The sequence below is a fragment of the Pavona decussata genome, unplaced genomic scaffold (genome assembly GCF_977016875.1).
Source record: "Pavona decussata unplaced genomic scaffold, jaPavDecu1.1 SCAFFOLD_272, whole genome shotgun sequence".
NCBI lineage: Eukaryota > Metazoa > Cnidaria > Anthozoa > Scleractinia > Agariciidae > Pavona > Pavona decussata.
In genome coordinates, this window is record NW_028145674.1 from 1,657,593 (window position 1) to 1,679,199 (window position 21,607).

Here is a 21,607-nt window from a genome sequence, read left to right on the forward strand (position 1 = left end):
TTCTACAACATGTGACATTATGATATCTCTTGTTTTCAGAGGGCGAAATATGGCGTTCGGAGAGTGAAATGATATCAGCTAAGATTTTTGGAAAGCCAAACACGGATCGAAAATTCGGCAGATAAGACAAACTTTGCTAACACTTCCTACCACCTGAAAATTCAGCTTGAAAATCCGAACAGATATATCGGTGTTACTTTGTTCATTTATCACTGAGAAATCAGGAAACGGTAATTAAACGTTTAATTTTTAATTATCTCCTTTGGGTGCCCTTGGTTTAACTTTTGTTTGCCTTTTTTTACTTTCTTGTATTTGACTGTGTGCGGTCTAGGTTGTGACTAAGAAGTAGGATAAAATTTGGCAGACGAAAACCTTTTAGAAGTTGAATGCATACGGGAAAAGTTTTATTTACACCATTACGCTTTTAACTAAGATGTCAGTAAGTTTCCTTAGAGCAACATATACCTCTCACGTAAAGTTCATGGAAAAAAGTCTTGGAAGTTGAGAACGAAATTCTTAAATCCCCCTTCCCGCGCTTTCCCGGCGGGGCCGTCATCATGACTCACAATGTTGTTGTTTTGGCTATATTCATTTTATAGCTATTATTACTATTGTTTAGCAAGTGCGTGGATCATTTTCAGTAACGCTGCGAGCAAACTATTCTTCAATTTTGAAAAAAGGAATGCAATAGTAGCATTTACACATTTGTGGAAAAAGAGCTTTTGACGGGCATTGTGGCGAGATTAGTCAGCACTCAACAAAATTCAATTTTTGTCCTTTTCATACAGGTCTTGAGTTTAAGACTTCCTGCCTTCAGACATGTCAGCATCAGCCGACATTGCCATAACAACAGTGACGTCCATACTCATCATCACAAGCATCGTTGGAAACTGTCTAGTTTGTGCTGTGGTGATGCGAAATCGAGACATGAGGTACATACCCAAACATCTAGATATCGAGAGGTTGAAAGACTGATGAAGACTTTTAAAAATGACTTCAAAGGCTGTTCGAGTCTTTTCAAATAACAATACTACTTTGTACTGATACAACGTAAGGTTAGCTATATAGGCAGAATTAAAGAACACAGTGGCGAGAGCGAAAGAAGTAACCCCCCCTCACAGCCGCTGGATAGGGCCGGGTATGGGTCAGTTGGCCCCTCTACCCTGAAGAGGGTGTATAATTTCAAGCGAGTCTGTCCTAACCATCCCAATCAGGGTCTGCATCTGTCCTAGATAGGTCATTGCGGCAAGACTGTCGTCGAGTATTTAGCAATCTGTGATCCGAGACGTTTATCTGTATTAATCGCTTAGTATCCCTCGTAGAACTGTCTGCTGACTTTGGACTGACCCCGCTACAACAACTATAAGAAATTACTGAAGGGAGTTCACAAGGGTGTAATAAAACCTTCCACCTAAAAGTTTCAGTTGGCAACCCCTCCCTCCCCTCCTCCCCCTTGGGTTTGACGGTTTAAGGACCTACACTGTCTTGTAATCTTATTTGTCTTTTCCTACTTATTTTTTTCATTCTACAACATTTTAGTTTCACTCGTTAAAAATAATTTGATACAACTTTTTCCTCTTTTCTCTTACACTTCTTGACGCCCTGAGGAAAACTATTTTGCAAATATTGTTTTGCATTTCGTCTTTTAAAGTAAATTTAGCGTTTGTTAAAGCAATGTCAATCAACGAGAGAAATTAAATACCAAGAAACTCTTTACAGAAAACAGACCGGCACATTGTTTCCAGAAACCACGGTCTCTCAATGTCCTCAAATTACATTCAATAGCATGTGACTGTTCACCGACTTTCTGGGAATTTGTTGCCATGGTGTTACAGCCTCGAAAAAGGACCTGCCGTCTCTTCGGTGATGTTCCTGTTGTGTATTTCGATACCTTCCAATTCCCTTACAGATTGAAACCTCGATGAATGGCAGGATATCAATTTGATCTTCTCCCTGAATCGTTGGTTTATCAGAGCATATGCAAACCAATAATCTACATAAAAAAATTACTAAATTCTGATTGTTTAAAAAAGGAGTGCAGTTTTCATGAAACATGTGTGCAAATTAGTAACACGAGTGCAATTACAAATGGGCTCTGATTGGCTGGAAAACAAAAGAAACCAACGAGAGCCAATCAGATTAGAGTTGTCTCCATAACAAGATATAGCGCAAAATTTGAGATAAGACGCGGAGAAAAAATGGCCGGGTTTTAGCAAACAACAATTTGGTTTTGCAATTAAAAAACAATAGAAAAGCTAAAAACTCATCCCAAAATCTCGAACACAGTTAAAAGTACCTCTTTCATGCTGAACGTGTGGAAGATGTAGTATGAAGAAAAAAATCTCGCCAAAAACTAACTCAGTGCTCGACTCCGAGAGCTTTGTTTTATCTTTCTTTTTTTTCAGTTATTTTTTCAGCTAGTGCACGTGAGACATACATATTCTCCGAAAAGGTAAACCCAAGCTCGCCGAAACAATTAAATCTCCGAAAATATGTTTAAGGTCATAATTTTAGGTTGTATTAAATTTTAGTCTATATTGCCTGTCAGATGCCAACATTTTGTAAGATATATTTTAGAAATAGGTCACAAAGTTTGGTGTGATATTCAAACCGCCCCCTCCTCCACCCCCTTCTTTCTTCAGCCTAAATAGGGTTAAAGCTTCGAAAGTATGCTTTTTAACTCAGATCGATGACTTAATTTCACAGGATTCCCATCAATTATTTACTTGTAAACCTGGCAGTAGCGGACATCATTTACTCAATTTTCCTCATTCCCCTGTTGATTCTGAGACACACCACCTCCCACCCTGAGGGGACGACTGGTAAGGTATTGTGTTCACTGCTGACGGATGGAGCCTTGGCCTGGGTCGGAGCGAGTTCCTCGGTCGTCACTCTCGTGGCTATTGCATTTGAACGATACCAAGCTGTGTTATATCCCTTGGAAAACGAAGGAAAACTTACTACCCACAAGTTGAAGGTATGTCATATGTTGAAGGGCTATTAACTAAAAAATATTTTTAAAATTCCTATACATGAATTTTTAAAATTCCTTTAAAATTCCTTAACATGTTTTTAAACAATTAAAATTGTCAACAGCAGAGCATTCGAGGGCTTGTTTACAGCAGAATATATATAGACCTTTTATCGATAAACAAATTAAGGTAAGGCTACTGAAAGAGAATATAACTTTTTTAAAGTGTTGGTGAGTAACATACGAGCCTAAAGGTTCTACGAGAGAGGAACTAGCCGTTCTTATCCGAAAGATCTTTAATGCCGGGAGATGATCTTTCCTAAGAACTATTCTCTTATGAAAAATCAGTGCTTTGTTATCGATTTGAAATTCGCGAATTGTGGAATAAAGCAGCTTTACCACGATCATAACTATACAGAGATTTAACGTCCGGTTTAAGAACGATAGCGCGTCCCTATGGAAGGCGGGTATTGGGGTAATTTAGGGTTAAGAAATTTCGTGTCATAGTTGCAGTTAAGGAGAAAGTTTAAACTACCAAGTTTTTCGCTATCGATGTAAAAGGTTTTGTTTCACCGTTTAACACTGTCACCCGAAAATAAATAAATCCAGCACGATTTGAAAGAATGACTATTCCAAAGTGTCGATTACCTCAGTTTTTATAATCTAGGGAGACAATAGAATGCCGAATTTTCCTTCCGTTTTAGTGTACTCCTAATTATTGACATCGAACGTGATATTTTTATTATATGGTTTTTATTAAAGAGAATAAATAAACTTCAAATCGCGCACTTATTGCATTTGAAAATGTGTGTTATAATTATACAGATGTACGAATCAGTCTCACTTGGTTAACGTATTTCTCTCTTTTAGGTTGTTATACCAGGCTCTTGGATCCTGGCATTTATAATACAAATCCCTCAATTCATGAACAAGGAATTCAACAAGAAAATCTGCTCAAATTTCTGTGTTTACACGTGGCGCAAGAAGTGGGGCCCTTGGTGTATTTCTGGATATGGGTTTCCTTCTATGGTATTTCATCTGCCTTGATTTTTTGGGCTGTCCTCAAGAGTCGTGTATACGTTGTGGTTCAAGAGTAATGGAGACAGTGGGCACACATTTCAACAACAGGTATGAGGTAACAAACGTTTCGCCCCATGTAACGGAATCCACAGGGGTATTGGATTCCGGATTCCATGCCTCTGGATTCCGGATCCCAACCCTCTGGATTCACTGGATTCCGGATTCCAATAATTTGGAATCCAGATTACGGCGTCCTTGGTTCTACTCGTATTTTCAGCTCTAGTGTAATAATTTAAACAAAACTCAAGTACCTTTATCCCGTATTGTAGTGGAACAATAAGTCATGATTCCGTTGAGAAATAACACCGATACCCTCTCATAGAACAACACATTTCGAAAACGTCATTCTGGCAATTCCTATATACCATTTACATGATCAACAAATATCGAACAACGTCACATGTAGTATTCTGGCAATTCCTATATACCATTTACATGATCAAAAAAATATCGAACAACGTCACATGTAGTATTTACTGGCAATTCCTATACCGTTTACATGATCAACAAATACCGAACAACAAATATTGACGGCTAATGTTCAAACTTAGTTACAATATATTACGTAACTTTCTGCATAAATCAGTGGCATCAATGGAAAGTTCAAATGATGCATAAGCTATAAATCTAAACGTTCGTTCCCTTACTTTATTAGGAAAATGATTTCCCTTAGAAATTAATGCACGTCACAAAAATGAGAAAGCTTTTGTCATTTGATTCTTAGCCGGGAAGTGCCTTAACTAAATTTAAAAAGTTCTACTCATCGTCCACTTGAGCGTTACAGTAAAGATAATTATGAGCGGCGCTTTTTGAAAGGGTTTTGCTTTTGAGTCTTTCATTAAGCATGGTTGCGAATGATTGCTAATTATATTAAAGCCTGGTTCGTTTCACAAGCGAAATATGCAAAAGTATATGCATAACATCGCTATTTCATTGTCAAAGCGGGCATATAAGCATAAGTATAAAAACTTAAAAAAATCCAAAATTTCCCTTTTTGTTATGCGTCCTATTATGATTAGGTTCCTCTTATGCTAGTGAAAACCACATATGCAAAGCATAACCAGAAAGGACTATTACATCTAATTCCTCGCGAAGCGAGGGCCGAAGGCCCGAGCGTAGCGAGGTTAATAAATTTGTCGGGCCGAAGGTCGCGCTCGGGAGCTAAGCCGTGCGAATTCGAGCCGAACATATATTTATATATATGTATGGGTGTTTATATATTTCCGTGAAGGTGTCCGTGCTGTTGCCTGGCAACAGTGCGCAAACAAAGTATGAATGACGTCAGATTGTCTGGCGTCGTCTGAAAAAAATTTGCATACATCGAAAAAAATATGCGTGCATGATCAAATTTCAACTGCAATGTTCAACAATATTCACTGGATACAGAACTATCTCTCCAGAATCTTTTCCCTTTCTTTTAGAAATTTTTTTTGTGAATAAGTGCATTAAAGAAATTACACGTTTTGTGGCCGCGGTAAATAATTTTCCGTGGGAAATTAATTCATCGAACACGACAGCGCTGCACGCCCGTTGTACATTACGTCGCGACAGAAATAGATTTTCAACCGCAAACTAGCCCGTGGAACTACGAAAACACTATGCTCATCAAAAAAAGAAAATCTTATGCGCCTTTTAATCTCCTCGTTTGATGCTACAATACGAGTAAAGAGGGCTTTCCACCCAGCCCCAGCTTCGCGAGGTTTTGCGAGCCACGTATTTCTAGTAATATATATATAACAATCCTTCTTGGTCATTTCGCGTAACTGCTGTCACATGCATTTATTAAAAGGTGGATGTTCAAAGCATTATGCTTATGTGTGTATTTTGGGCCTGTTTTCAATGACTTGAAATCGTATGCCGCTGTCGCTTCCGTTTATGTCCCTAGTCAAAACTCACAAAACTAGGCATAAGGAGGGCGCTTTACCTCTTCCATCCCGTGCATGAGACTTGTATAATTGTCGCTACCAAAGATTTTGAGACAGATCGGAGAATATCACGGCACGACCGCACGACCGAAGGAACAGCACCAATTGCCAATTTCACGGTTGTTTTTTCCGAATTGGGGGCTTCTCATTTTTCTAAGACAGATAAAAAGGGTGATTGTAGACAATGTTACGTCGAATTATTAAATTTAGATTATTCGTGATTATTAAGTTATCGAAAGATAGCTATCATAGCTAACTGCTCTAACTGAACTCTGAGCTAGAATTAACAGTTTACAGGCCCGTAGCGAGGCTAAAATAACTAGGGGGGCCAGGCAAAATGGTTAAACAAAACTACTCTTCCCCCCCCCCGGCCCGTCACCCCCAAAAAACAGACAGATTAGGGAGTTTAAGATGCAACGAGAACACAAAAAAGCAGTAGATTTAGTGAGCAAATCAATAACTTTGCACCTGCGTCACACTTTTTGGTACATTTCTTTGCCGTTTTTTTTTTTTTTTTTCACGCGGACTAATGATCACGTGAAATTTAATTTCATGTTTGAAGGAGGACGTATACAAACGAGGACAAATTTTTCTTTCTCTTTTTAAATTTGGAATCGGGCAGTGAGAATCCGACTGCAGGAAAATTTTGGTCTTGAGGGGACATATTTGTGTGGCTTTCGACAACGCGCGAATACTAAATTGTTATAAACTAAGGGCATTTATGTTGCTTTCAATGAGCGGATGTCTTAAAAAATAAGTAGTTTATTTCAACAGCTTTCACGGTTTGATATTGGTTGATTTCGATCAATTTTGGTTGTTATTTCCGATTCACAAGGTAGGAGTGCCTTCGTTGTCGTTGTATATAAAAACAAACTGTTAGCGAAAGAAACGAACAGGTAGTAAACATATTATTGAAGGTTGTGAAAAGGCACTTGCAGCATCGGAGTTCAAGACTGATTGATCAGTGCACATTGATCTGTTTTAATTATCATTTTTTGGCACATTGCTTATTAACTTCAAAAAATTCTGGGGGGGCTCAAGTCCCCCCCCCCCCCCTGCCCCTCCCCTTGCTACGGGACTGAGTTTAATAAGTTTAATTATTTCTTTGCGTCGAAACGTTTACTTGTAAAGAGTCAAAATGGTGTTTTATTCTACTAGTAATTCAAACAAAGCACCGTACATACTTTTTCTTTAACCGTCAGTTTTACTTGATTTTTACCGACCATTGTTTTTCTGAGTATGTCAAAGACCTTAGATCGCTTAACGCTTTGAGTTTTCAGTGGACTCTTATGAAAAAAGATATCGAGAAAAAAAAATAAAACGAAAAGTCCATAAAAATGAAATAGTTTTTAATTAACCTGCCTTTTCGACGATTCACTTTTCTGATTTAAAGTCGTACATCAACGGATCAAAATGAAAATGGAGCCCCAAAACTACAGAAAACTGTCCTCTCGCGTTTTTCTTAAAGTCAACAAAGTTTCTTCTGCAGAAATGTCGAGAAATTCAAGTATCAACAAGTCATTCAAGCTTCTGAAGTTTCATTTTGCTTGTAATGTCGGCTTCAACTACTTTTTGCTCTGTTCTAATAAATACTCTCAAGAATCAGGCTCGAGATCGATCGAGAAGTCACTTTAATTTCGATTTGAGGACGGATTTTCTTTTCGGATTCTTTTTGTCTTCACTTATACGACACGTATTTCTTATTACAGCCTCAATCAATCGTATAAACAATATCTCGAAATATCCTAAAGCTAAACTTCTTTAAACTTACCTGTCTTCCTTTGATTTGTGCTTTCTCATAACCAAAGTGAAGTTAAAAACCACTTGGTTCGACTTGATACACTTCAAAAAAACTTCCGATGCAAGCACTCGAAAGCGTCAACGAGCAAATCTTCGGCATCTTTTTAGTCGCATGTGCTTTGAAGCTTACGTCATGAGGAAAATATCCCCCCTCCCGGGGAGGGTTGTGTCCTGCGTGGACAAGTTCGAACATGTGTTTCGAGTGTTGCAAGTGTAGAAGAGTCAGAGGTAGACCGCTAAACGGTGACTGGGTAGAAAAATGGAAGAATCTCCCAAGACAATTCGACACAAGTGGATTCCGACACAAGTAGATTCCGGATTCCAAAACTTTAGTGGATTCCGGATTCCAGCTCACTGGATTCCGGATTCCAACGTAAAAAATGTCCTGGATTCCGGATTCCAACATGAAAATTTCTCTGGATTCGGGATTCCGGATTCCGTTACATGGGGCGAAACGTTTACGTATAGAAACCTCACTTTATATACGTTGCACATAGGTACAATACAGTTAATAAAAGGCAATGGTTATGAGGCTTGACAAACTTCTTTGTTATCTGTTTTTGTTAGCGTTTTTGGTCTTGACCGTGCACAAACTACAATAGATTTTGAAATGTGATTTATTTATATTCAACTGTAGTGAGAACGTTAAAACAAAGGATTGTACGCGGTCGCGGCCCTTCCAACATAAATTGCAGCACCATTGTTTTCGTGGCAAGGTTTCAAAACCATGCAGTCCTTCAATTAACTATGGATACAGTTAGCTCCAAACAATGTGTTAGTGGTTAAAAGTAGCGAAAAAATATATTTCGCACCTGATAATGTGTAAGTGTATTAAAACTACTAATGAGGTTGGTAACATAATGATTGGAAAAGAATTCCTGCGCATTTTGCTGGTGTAGTTCTAAAGCAATACATGTCCAATACAAAACAATAATAACCTTTATTTACCGTCGGTGGTTTTTACAACAAAAGTGGTACAGTTGGGCCGAGCATTAAACTTCCCAAAGAATATTACTTAAATTGAATATAACGTGGTTAAAAATCCCACCTGACGGAGGAAGACCAGCTGGCTATTTACAAGAGCGGCCGAGGAGTTGAACTCGGGGCTACCGAGAAACAACTCCAGCTAGCGGCCCGAGCGGGACTTGAACCCGGGTACCCAGATTTCAAGTCCGGCTCCCTAACCAAGCTACCTGCCACGTACAGTGTATTTAGTTTCGCTCTTTGCTGAGCCGCGACTTCCTTTCTTGCGTTGTTTACTGAACTCGTTAAATTAAACGCTTGAACGTTAAGTGTCTACCTGCATGTTTACTAATCTGTTACTTAGGGACTGTTTTAGGATAAAAGCATAGCGTTAACATAATTGTGAATGGTGATGTAGTGTCTGCTAATAAGGGTATTCTAATGGCATCTATCGGTCTGTACACAGGGGGTGCTAAAGCTACGAAAGCGAGTTACGTTAATGGTTGTCATCGTCGGCGCCATCTTTGGAATCTGCTTGGGCGTAGACTCAGCAATACACGTATCGGGGGATATTGCCTCATACAAGCTTGGTCCTCTTGCTATTCCCATCGCTCACACCATGGTTATGTTCAATTCCGCTGTCAATCCGTTTGCCTATGCTTTGATAAACCAACGATTCAGGGAGAAGATGAAGGCAATGATATGCTGTGGTCCAACTTCATCAGCACTAAGGGATCATGCTGCGAAGGAACCGCGGGACATCAAAATGATCGACAAAGGAGGACAACGCTCCATGGATCATGTGCAAAGATCTTCTTGATGCGAATGAACCGGCCATTAAGCATCAAGATGAAAGTCCTCCCTGCCCAACAAACACAAGGGCTACACTCCAAGGGGATACGCCCAGTCGAGTTACCCATCAGATTTTTCCAGCCCACCCCACTCCTCCGTTTGGCAGTTGTGTGTAGTTATTTTTTAGTCACATGACTTCAGTATTAATTAACTATAGTTAGTGTTGTTAGGGGAATTTTGGCAATATTTATCGTATGTCATATTAAAATATTTATAAGGGAAGCTTGATATTTATCCAAGTATATTGTTAGGGTTAAGGTTATAAGTCTTTAAATTAGAATATCATTTACGATTTTTTAAAAGAACAATGTTAACGTAGTTTATCGTTTGTCTAGTCATATTCGAATATTTACAAGGATAGTTTCATATTTATCCAAGTGTATTTATTGGGCATCATTTACGATTTGTCAGAAGAGCAATGTTAACCGCAGTTTATCGTCATATTCCAATATTTATGAAGGTAGTTTCATATTTTGTCCAACTATATTTATTGGGCATAAGGTTGTAAGTCTATTTATTGGTTCTATCATTTACGATTTGTCAGAAGAGCAATGCTAACCGTAGTTTATCGTTTGTCACATTCCAATATTTATAAGGGTATATAGTTTCACATTTATCCAAGTATATTTATTGGGCATAAGGTTGTAAGTCTATTTTTTGGCTCTATGATTTACGATGTGTCGGAAGAGCAATGCTAACTGTAGTTTATCGTTTATCATATTCCAATATTTATAAAGGTAGTTTCATATTTATCCAACTATATTTATTGGGGTTAAGGTTATGAGACAATTTATTGGTTCTTTCATTTACGGTTTGTCAGAAGATCAATGTTAACCGTAGTTTACCGTTTGTCATATTCGAATATATATATAGAGGGTAGCTTCATATTTAACCAAGTCTATTTATTATATTAGCTCTATTATTTATGGTTTGTCAGAAGAGCAATGTTAACCGTAGTTTATCGTTTGTCATATTCGAGTATTTATAAGGGTAGCTTCATACTTATCCAAGTATATTTATTGGGGTTAAGGTTATAAGTCTATTTGTTGGTTCTATCATTTACGACTTGTCGGAAAAGCAATGTTAACCGTAGTTTATCGTTTGCCACATTCCAATATTTATAAGAGTAGCTTCATATTTATCCAAGTATATTTATTGGGGTTAAAGTTATAACAGTCTATTTATCGGTTCAATTATTTATTTAAGATTTGTAAGGGTAATGTTAAGCGTAGTTTCGTTTTAGCTTTTCAACATTCTCCTTAGTCGTTCAAAAGATCATGAAAACCTTATATTTGTATGTCGCTGTGTTGTCACATCAGGGGGTAGAATTAGTTGTCTTATCGTGTTCGTTACTAAAGGAAAGATAATAAAATAAAATTAAAAAAGCCGACAGTAGATATTCAAGGAAATATTTCAATTACCGTGCTTGACCTTAATAAATTCTATCAACGTAGAGTTTTAGAAGTGGTGCCCCAAGTAAACAGGTCTCCTTTTAAATTATGAAATTAATGTTCTTGTAATGGGTTTCGTTCTGTAATTGCCATTTTCTAGAGTATTCAATTCATTAGTATTAATCAACAACATGTTAAGTTTCTATATTGCCGTTAAGCTTTTAGCCTTTTGCAGATCGAATCTGAATAATCCATGTGCTCACTAAGTTATGAATACTTTGTAAGTTTCTTTGTCAACTGTAATAACGCGGCACCGGCCGCTAATAACACTTATGGAACTCATGACTTGTTCGCTACTTTTTATGCGCCTCAACTGAGAACTTCTAATTTAAGGCAGTTTAAATAGATCAGGTTCTCCTTGATTAACAACCGTTTCGGTTAGTAAAACTTTGGTGTGAAAACTAAGTTTTTAATCTTCTGCACGTTATTCAAAATCTACTGCCGCTTCCACTGTAATTACTTTTTGTTTCCTAATGATAACGGGACGTATTGTATTCCGTTAACAATAGACGTAGGTACAAATCATATATAAGCAACTCAGTATGTAACACTTTTCGATTACAACTTAAAATGCTAGACGATTATGTCAGTCCTAACTCGAGAATAAACTACTGTTGGACCCAAAAGTCAAGTTGTCGCTGTTCATTCTAGTGTCCAATTGCGGTTAGACCTTGGTACCTCAAGGGAGTGACGGCCCTTCCCCTCAAGCGAAATTCTCCGTTTGAGTTAATTCTTCGATTCCCAAGAGTTTTGGATTGAAGCATAGAATAGCTCGTAACGTCCCCGTTTGCTTGAAGTGGAAAAACCTCCCGTCACAGTAGGAATAAACAAATCGCAATGGCTCATTACCATTAGCCTGCGTGACCTTCCTTTTCATTAATCTATAAATAGTCCCGGTCAGAACCAGCCTGATGTGAACATAGCCTAAAGCATGGTTCACACTATCGACATGATGACTAATAACGACGCAAAGAAAATATCACTTTTTTTTAAAGTCGTTATGCTTATGTCATTTAGTTTCTGCTATGTCATTATGTTATGCTATTCAAATTTGGGACATAAAACATCGACATAAATTATAATTTTGCATTTGCGTGACTTCGCCGTTATGTTGCTAGTGTGAACCAGGTTTACATTGATGTCAACGGCAGAACAAGATGGGTTAACTTCACGTGAGGTGGCGCCTGCGGATATGTCAATTAGAGGTTTTCACCAGCTGTTTCTCTGTTTATTTTTTTATATGTATATATATTTTTTGTTTTAGTGATATCAGTTTTGTCGTTAAATAAGTCTGGTTCTTCCAGGACGGGCAGTAGACGAAACGTTTTAGTTAAGGTTGGCACTTCGACTCTCAGGTAAACCAACATTTTTTGTTTTCCGCACTGTTTGGCCTGTTCGGTATCTCACATTAAGGCAACTGATAATTAAGCTATGATTATAGCTAAGCCATGGCGTCTCCTCTACAAATAAGTTAAACGAATATTGTAACGGGATTCAGTATGTTAATCACAAACGTTTTAGAACTGACATCTTTCAAAAGCTAAAATTCTGGGTTAATTGATAAAATGCCCTAACCAGTGGTCTTCTTTTATTCTTCACCACCACGAACCATGACCACGAATAAATTGATGGTGTCAGTTTTTCGAAGTTTTAATCGATTTTTATGGGAGCGCTATTTTTCCCCCAAAGGAGGCTCGACATTGGTCGAATACCTGTTTATAGAAAGAAAAATAGTTCTGAGGTTTGATAGTGAACGATTTCTACTGAAGGGCCGTTAATTTTTATGTTTACACGTGTCTTTCAGTGCAAATCCCTTAAGAAACCTTGAGAATAAGTCCGTGAAACTCGATCCGTTCTTTGCATTTCGAATTCATTACCGAAGCAAGTGAAGCTAACCGAATGAAAATCCATTAATACATTTTTCATCTTAAACAGCTTTTCTAGACTAAGAGATCTGGTTTTATTGTTTAAAATTTTAGTCACTAATAAAAAACCAAAAATAAAAATATGCGACAATACCGGAAGGCGTTTCGATATTATCATAGCGTCATTATCAACTGTCAACAAAACGTAATATACACAAAAAGGTTGCCTTAAAATTTGCATGCAGAATAAAATAACATTAGTGCAGTAAAAAAAAAAGGAATGTCGATGTTAATATTTGTCCAAGCAAGTGTTCAAAGCATGTCCTGTTTTGATTGTCATTACATGAAGGTATTGCTACTATTTCTGCAGCTGTTTTCAGTCGGCCAAACACAACCGTCTCCAACACGCTCCAAAAGATCATGTGTTCAAGAGAATATAAATAATTACTCAAATACACCACACACACACACACAAAAAAAAAAATTATTATAAAGATATGTGAGTGCACGTGCATTTTAACGGCAAAACGACCTAATTGAGATGATGATTATGATGACATTTTCATTTTCACTGGTGAATTTAATTCACAACATTTCCCTCTCGTTCCCCCAACGAAGAAGAAGAAATTGTTAGCCTGTGATGTCAAGGAGTGTTATTGATTTACGCTTATCGCTTATGTTGTCGCTGAGTCCACCCTGACGTCTTCGTCTGGCTTCAATAGTAGGTCTCCTCTGAGGCGGGCTTCATGAGCATCGATTCGATCACTTTGGATTTTTCTCTTCAGCTCTTGGGTCTTTTACTTCTACAGTAGGGTATCAACAACGGACGTTAAATCCGATTTTTTATAAATATTGACAGGCCTGCGCGACTCTCACGTGCGTGTTTTAGCCGTTTTTAGATTTTTGCTCTCACGAGTATATCTTTGAGAGACCTACCTCTTTTGTATGAAATAAGAGGAGGTTCTTTGTAAATATCTCTGAGCAATGGTTGTCAAAGCACTCAAGGACTTGAAAAAACAACACTGAAATAAACATCAAGAAAGCTGACAAGGGAACTACATCCGTTTTTATGAGCCTCGCAGGCAAGAGGACCGAAGTACAAATCCAACGTGACAACACAGTAGAGCACTACAGACCTCTCGACGAATCCATGGTTGAAGAAACATCAGTCAGAGTAGAACAACTAATTACAGAACTCTACCGAGAACAACATATCGACGAAATGACTAAAAAATGGCTTTGTCACACACAAAATCCTCTTCGAATCCCAGTTTTCTACACCCTCAGAAATATACACAAACCAACTGTACTCCAGTCGGTGGACCCATAATTTCTGGAGTTTCAGGTCCAACAGAAAGGTTATCAGCAGTTGTTGACAAACTACTCCAGCCGATAGCACAACAGCAGAAGTCATATCTCAAAGATACAACTGACTTCATTGATTTCGTGGAGGGAACTAGAGTCCCAGAGAACACAACTCTTGTCTCAATGGACGTCACGAGCCTTTATACTAATATACCGCAGGAGGCGGGAATCCAAACAGTATGCAGAGCGCACAGTTCTTCCTACAATGACCAACCTCCTAACCCCACGCGGTTCTTGGAAAAAGCGCTAGACCTAATACCGCAAGAAAACTCATTCCAGTTCTGTGGTAAAAATTACCTACAAATACACGGAACTGCCATGGGAACAAAAATGGCAGTCGCTTTCGCCAATATTTTTATGGGCAAAGTTGAAACAGAACTCCTTAGCCGAAGCACATTCAAACCACTCGTGTGCAAACGATATATCGACGATATCTTCTCCGTCTGGGATATCAGCAGAGAGGAGTTAAAACAGTTCATTGAACAAGCCAACAATCACCACCCTACCATCAAATTCACGGCTGAAATTTCTGAAACAGAGACTTCATTCCTGGACACTGTGGTTTATAAAGGCAACAGATTTGTTACGGAATTAGTGCTCGATATACGAACTCACTACAAAGCTACTGAGACATTCCAGTACACACATTTCTCCTCGTGTCACCCACCAGGAGTAAAAAGAGGTTTTATCAAAGACGAGGCCCTCAGAGGTCTCCGGAAAAACTCAACAAAAGCAACATTTGAAGAAAAAATCAAACATTTCGAATCACGACTTATCGAGAGGGGCTATCCAAAAATCTAGTGCAGAAAACTCTCTCGGAAGTGATTTTTGAGAATAGAAAACAGGCCCTTCAACAAAAACCTCACACAAACAAAAGAATCTTGCCTTTTGTCACTCAATACCACCCATCAGTTACTAACTTCAAACAAATACTAATGGAAAACTGGCATTTAATAGAACGACAACCATTGCTCAGAGAAAGTTACAAAGAACCTCCTCTAATTTCATACAAAAGAGGTAGGTCTCTCAAAGATATACTCGTAAAAACGGCTAAAACACGCACGTCACTATTTATAAAATACTATCTTGAGGAGCAGGGGACGAGCCATTTTTTCCTACAATAATTCCCTCAACATGAACCAATCTTCACTGGCACCTGGGAAGATTCCTTCCAACGAAAAATACGAAATCTCTACTCTTGTTGGTACTTCTCTCTTGTCCCTAAAAATCCTTTTACACGTTGACCATAAAACGCGCAATAACTACTCTCCTCCATTGTGAGAAGCGACGTGATCCTCTTACTACTATCTTTAAAGTCTTTCGAATGTCCAAAATGATTCTCGTCTGCTCACCAATCTCCTGAATGCTTGAATGAGAGCTTTCAAGGATAGATCCTCCACAGTCCCTAAGTACTTAATCAAATGAGATTGTCGCACAAAGGGAATAGCGAGATGTAGACCTTCTTAAGATGCTGATCTTCTGTGTAACTCGGCGAAAATAACAACCCCCGAAAGTAACGAGCCTTAAAGGCTACTAATTCCGAAATTGATGAGGATGGTTACTTTCGGGATTTTTCCGGTAAGTGAACTGCTCATTTCTCGGTAGTGGTATTGGAACCTTTGTCTCATCGCCACGAGGAGCATTCTCTGGTATTCTTCGACAGCGAAGAGCACCATTGTCGATGTCATCAAGATATCGACCTAACTGACGGACAGTTGGGAAGAGAATTTGGCGTCTGTGCATTAGGGAAGATGTCTTTGGCGATTTTAAGCTCGATTCTAAGGGGCCTTCATCCACCGGATCATGACATTCGAACTTTTATGTCGTTATGGACAAAGATCCTCCACAACCCCTTACTAATCAGCTGATATTGTCTCGCGAAATGAACAACGCGATCTAGATCTTCTTGGGATACTGTTCATGATCTCCTGTGTAACTCGGTCAAAGGGCCGGCATCATCCACACCCAATGTATCAAATACTTTCCGCTCGAACACTCTCGTCTGTCTTGTTCTTGTAACAACGTTTGGCTTCCACCGTTGTACTCAGTATGAGAAATATATTGATAGCGGCAGCGCAAAATATTTGACAGTTTTGTAAAAAGAAAACGGGGATTACTTGACCGATACTACTTAAGATTTGCATTTCTCAGGAATAGACAATAAACATTGTTTTGCTTGGTAGTTTACAAGTTAGGCAAAGTAGACAAAGGGACGCCATTTTTAATTTAGTAGAAAAAAATAGCAATGCAGACAAATTGCCTCTTTTTAACGTCACTGCGCTTTTTATTACGATCGTTTTTATAATTCAGCATTGGCACTCTTCGAATTTGTCATAACAACCTTTTTGTACACTACAACCATGGCAGGCTGTAACCTAACACAGTCTGATGGTAAATTTGTTGCGCTTTGGAACTTACACTGACCTAAAACTCTTGGCAAGTCAGTTATTTTTCGCTGATTACTTAAGTACCGTTCCGTTCATGATTTTGCTTATCTTCTGTACGTAAATTAGATAATTGTTCGTTTCACCCAGATGATGGCGGAATCCGCTGACGTTGCCATAACAACAGTAATGTCTATACTTATCATTACAAGCATCGTTGGAAACCTTCTGGTTTGTGCTATCGTCAAGAAAAATCGAGATATGAGGTACATACAAGTAAATCAATCTCCATTTTAATTAAAATGACCCTTCTTGTTTGTCCCTTTTCATCCTTCCTATTTCATTTACTGAGCTTAAAATTTTTTATCGTTCTTTCTTTATAAACCGGGAGGTTATTGATAGTTTTAATTTATGAACAGAAGCCCGAGATTTGGCCGAGAAACATATTTATTAAGTATTTCTGTTTACTTATCTTTAAAGGAGGAATCCAAATCACGACAGCCTGTCTCCAAACTGATTGTTATCATAGCAACAAGAAATTCCATGAACATCAACAAATCACATTGAATTGGTCGCAGCAAAAATTTGGAAAGTGTCAATTTCTTGGTTGGTTCTGCTTGTAAAGATAGAAACGTCCAAAACAGTTCATGCCATCAAGTTCTGCCCTCCACCCCTCCCCTCTCCCAAGTCACGCCCCCTTTCCTTCATCGATCTATACTGTAGCTATCTAAGAATGATCTCTTAATCCCACAGGACGCCCATAAACTATCTAATTGTGAACCTTGCAGTCGCGGACATCATCTACCCAATTTTTCTCATACCGCCAAACATTTTGAGACACACCGCAAGCCACCCCGAGGGGGTGACTGGAAGAATTTTATGCACACTCCTGACAGACGGAAACGTCTCTTGGGTTGGAGCTGGCTTATCAGTGTTCATGTTGGTTGCCATAGCGATTGAACGTTATTTTGCCGTAATACATCCCCTTGGAAACAAAGGAAAACTTACTATGGGCAAATTGAAGGTAGGGCACTAGGCTAACACAATGAACGAAAAAAATATTCTCTGATGTAGTTACAGGAGTGGTAAGTGGTGGAGAAATGTAATCCGGGGGTCCTGAGTTCAAGTCCGCTGTCTGACCACTAGATGGATTTGTTTCATGGTACTTCCCTGTTTCAAATCTTCGGTTACGCCCTGCCAGTTGGAAGTTTAAAACATGTTAAGGCTTACAGTTATTTTTAGTGTCCCCAGTTAGTACAGCGTTGCTTAATAAATTCTTAAGGGAAAACTCTTGCTAAAGGGGCAATGTCACCTATTTTAGTGCCACTGTGAATAGCCGAAAATCGTATTTGTTTCAATGGGATCGTTAAAATAATGATTGAGTTTTGTTTACAATAACCCTGCTAGTGCACAGAATCTACTATTTATTAATTTTGGCTGGAGATGGCTAAGATGGAATTGGATTGCAACGTGAAAAAATTGGCCAAGTTTTTCAAGTTCTTCCTGTGTATGTTAGAATAGTCACTAAAAACTGTAAACGGCAAAATCACCGTAACAGTGCCCCTTTAAGGTTTGTGCGACTTTTGGGCGGCTGCCTTGAGTAACCATAGAAGTCGTATTAACCAAGGCCAAGACGATTTCAAACTCTTTCGACAGTTACTCCCCAATCTTTTAGTCACCGAAGTCGTGTGGTGTATCATTTTTTTTTTGTGTGTGTGTATCATTAACCAAGGTATTCATATAGCCATGTCAGTTCAGCTTAACCTAACGAGTGCTAATTACAGATTTTTTTTCTTTTCTTCTTCCCAGGTCATTATTCCTGTATTTTGGATCTTCTCCTTAATTCTTAATATCCCGGGCTTCCTAAGCGAGAAATTTGATACGAAGATCAAAAGCAATTCCTGTTTTCACGATTGGCCAGCGGAGTGGATGCCCAAGGCTTACTATGTGATGTGGTTTGCCTTTTTTGGTATTTCTTTCACTCTGATGGTCGTTTTATATTCCAGAGTGGTGTACAGTTTGTGGTTTAAGCGTACTGATGACAGTGGACTTACATATCAACAACAGGTATGTTAAAACGTTGTTTCCTAAATTGCTTCCTAATAAGTTGCGTAAAACTGAAATGTTTTTGCTGCAGTTTCATGGTGAATTTGGATTGCGATCACGGGTACGTATATTCATCACATACTGCCACGTATTCAAATACGATGTTTATTATTTTAGTGACTAACTAGCTGATTACTTGACTGATTGACTGACTGACTGACTGACTGACTGACTGACTGACTGACTGACTGACCGACTAGGTGCATAACGTAAAGAAGTTATCACCACCATCAAAAGTATATGAGGATGTTACTATTGCAAGTATCTTAAAATGTCTTAATTCTACATGTAACAGACTCGGAACAGAAGATAGGGACAAAATACGTGGTTTAATTTTTAGGATCTGAATATGTATTTGGCGCATTTAAATCCTCTTTATCAGTACTCCATTTCCAGAAAACGAACTAAGCTGCAATTCTAATCTTGAGCTTATAGGAAAATTACTGCCGAAAGATGATCTGGTGTTGTAGGGATGGATGTCCGAAACCATTTTTTTTATAAAGGTGTAAATATTTATTCTCAACGTCTTGATTGCGATTTGCTTGGTATACTGTCATAATTTTTCCTATCTCCTCGTGAGGAATGGAAGCTAGCTAAAAAGATTGCCATAACATACAGTCGAATCTGCATGTACGACCACCTCTCGTAAGCGATCACCTATCTAAAACACCAATTTTTGCCCAGTTAAATCCTTATAGTTAGAACCTCTCGTAAGCGACGGTGACCACTTTTTGAGCTGACGGCATTATAATTTTTCATTGATGTTAACTTCTTGTAGACGACCACTTTACTCATGGTCTGATCTCCATGTTCACTGTATGTACTACGCTACTCCCCAAAGTTTACGAGGAACTTTGTGACAACCTAGCACTGCTTGTGCTGTAACTAGCCAAAATTTATGCGATAAATTTTCTCCCAATAAGGAGATATGTCGGACCTGTTCTCGAAAGAGACCCTCCTCTGGTTCGACTCTCGTAAGCGACCACCTCGCGTAGGCGAGCACTAAATCGTGGCATTTTGGATGGTCGCTTACGAGCTCTTACGGGAGGTTCGATTGTACACCATGAAGCGCACGATGTGTGCTACATGTGAGGATATCTTATGCCATCTCTCTGTACGCAGGGAGTGTTAAAGGTGCGCAAGCGAGTTACCTTAATGGTTGTGACCGTCAGCGCCATCTTTGGAATCTGCTGGGCCACTGACTCAATACTTCACGTCTATAAGGAATTCACCAGCACAAATTACATAAGTTCTGCTGCATTTCCCATTGCCCATGCAATGCTCATGTTTAATTCTGCTGTCAATCCGTTTGCGTATGCCTTGATAAATCAACGATTCAGAGAAAAGATCAAGAAAATGATATGCTGCAATCCAAGTTTCTCTAGGTCGAGCGTTCATGCTGCAAGGAACCAAGATGTGCTGCATATGACGAACATCAAAATTCAGACATTGGAGATGCCCTAGAGGCGATCAGGATATGAAATCCGCCGAAGGCGCCAAGCTCATGGGGGGCACCACTCGAACATTGAAAAAATAAATAAAATAAAAATAAAATAAATTAGATAGTCTAAATAAAATGGCAAAACGTTAAATTAAGACATGTGACATCTATTTCAGTCGCTGAGTCACCTTGTTGGGCTATTACCAGGATTAAATATCGGAATCAGCTAAATCAACAAGTAACGTTTACCAGATGTTTAGCCATCGAAGTTGGCTGCGAACTTAAAAGGAACATCCATGCATGTTGAACTATGTTGACAAATAAAGAGTGACTCTCCCTACAAACCTCATATTCAATTTTTAATCTCAAAACAAAAAAAAAGAAAAAAAGATTTCGCTGATAACTATTCCATTAGCTTCTCTTAGCAAGTAGATAACAAATATGAAATAAGAACGGACAAGTTTATAACCTTAATAATAATTCGAACTTCTCGCACCCTGGGCTGTGCTCGAAACCAACAGGCGAGACTTATTATTTCTGGAGAATTACAGATAATTCAAAATCTCCTAATTCACTAGTTATAAACGATGACCCTTTACGTTTATAATATGATGAATTGCAATCACAAGCTTTAATTACCGTAATAAATCTGAGGACACAAAGGTTATCTACTTTGAGCACTTATCGCAACGTGCGATTTAGCCTAAGTTCAGAGGATTAAATTACAAAAGCGGCTCGTTCTCACAGGCTCTTCTACATATCAACGGGAAGTTCCATACATCACCTGTGAAAATCTGTTCAAACAATTTGGCCACAATCAAGTTTCAGCACCACAAGTGAGAGGGAAAGTGGTGACATTCGACTAACACGGCCATATTTCCATCGAACACATCATACGAACAACAAATGTAAGCAACAAACCAAGAAATGAGATAACTATCGATTTGAAATTTCTCCAGGAAGCAAGACTGAACATTTCTTGCCAATTTCATCGCAACAAACGCCGGAAGAGTTTCATTAAAGCTGTCATGTAACGAGAAAAGTCCGGCACTCATTATCCGCCATTTTTTATTTTGTTTTCTTAGCCGCTGACCAGTTCGTCACTTTAGAGTTCCCGGCAGAATCGGACACTCTTGTTAACCAACTTCAAGAATTTCTTTTTCGTTCGATGACATAGGTGACGTTGTCAAACTGAAGAAGATTGGTTGTAAAAGGTGGATAACTGTCAGTCCTGCATATAATCTTTTTTTATTTTGCATCGGAAACAGAAGCTCAGTTCAATTAATTCCAGGTAATGTTGAAATGTTTAAATCAATTGGCAAGTCGAGGGACAGAAAACGCCTGCTGGCCAAAAACCTGGCCTTTATTGATCACTTGCCAAGAAAGTAAAAGTGGCTTGAGCCA

At 38.6% G+C, this 21,607-nt stretch overlaps 2 protein-coding genes and 1 pseudogene across 3 annotated transcripts; all 3 read left to right on the forward strand.

Moving 5' to 3' along the window:
- The first annotated feature begins 819 nt into the window (after positions 1-819).
- On the forward strand, positions 820-9,559 carry LOC146455668 (pyroglutamylated RF-amide peptide receptor-like; annotated as a pseudogene).
- Positions 9,560-12,312: 2,753 nt separating this feature from the next.
- LOC146455669 (neuropeptide FF receptor 1-like) lies at positions 12,313-20,343 on the forward strand. 2 transcript variants are annotated; one of them, XM_085094011.1, is made up of 5 exons: positions 12,313-12,397; positions 16,807-16,922; positions 17,410-17,680; positions 18,466-18,723; positions 19,885-20,343. In XM_085094011.1, the coding sequence occupies exons 2-5, from the start codon at positions 16,807-16,809 to the stop codon at positions 20,224-20,226; spliced, it is 987 nt and encodes a 328-aa protein (XP_084950137.1). In that variant the 5' UTR covers positions 12,313-12,397; the 3' UTR covers positions 20,227-20,343. The 2 variants fall into 2 exon arrangements, with proteins under 2 accessions (XP_084950137.1, XP_084950136.1); XM_085094010.1 differs by lacking the exon at positions 12,313-12,397 and adding an exon at positions 15,377-15,850.
- LOC146455670 (uncharacterized) lies at positions 14,045-15,207 on the forward strand. Its single transcript, XM_085094066.1, has one exon. The coding sequence runs from the start codon at positions 14,141-14,143 to the stop codon at positions 15,071-15,073; it is 933 nt and encodes a 310-aa protein (XP_084950192.1). The 5' UTR covers positions 14,045-14,140; the 3' UTR covers positions 15,074-15,207.
- Positions 20,344-21,607: the final 1,264 nt, after the last annotated feature.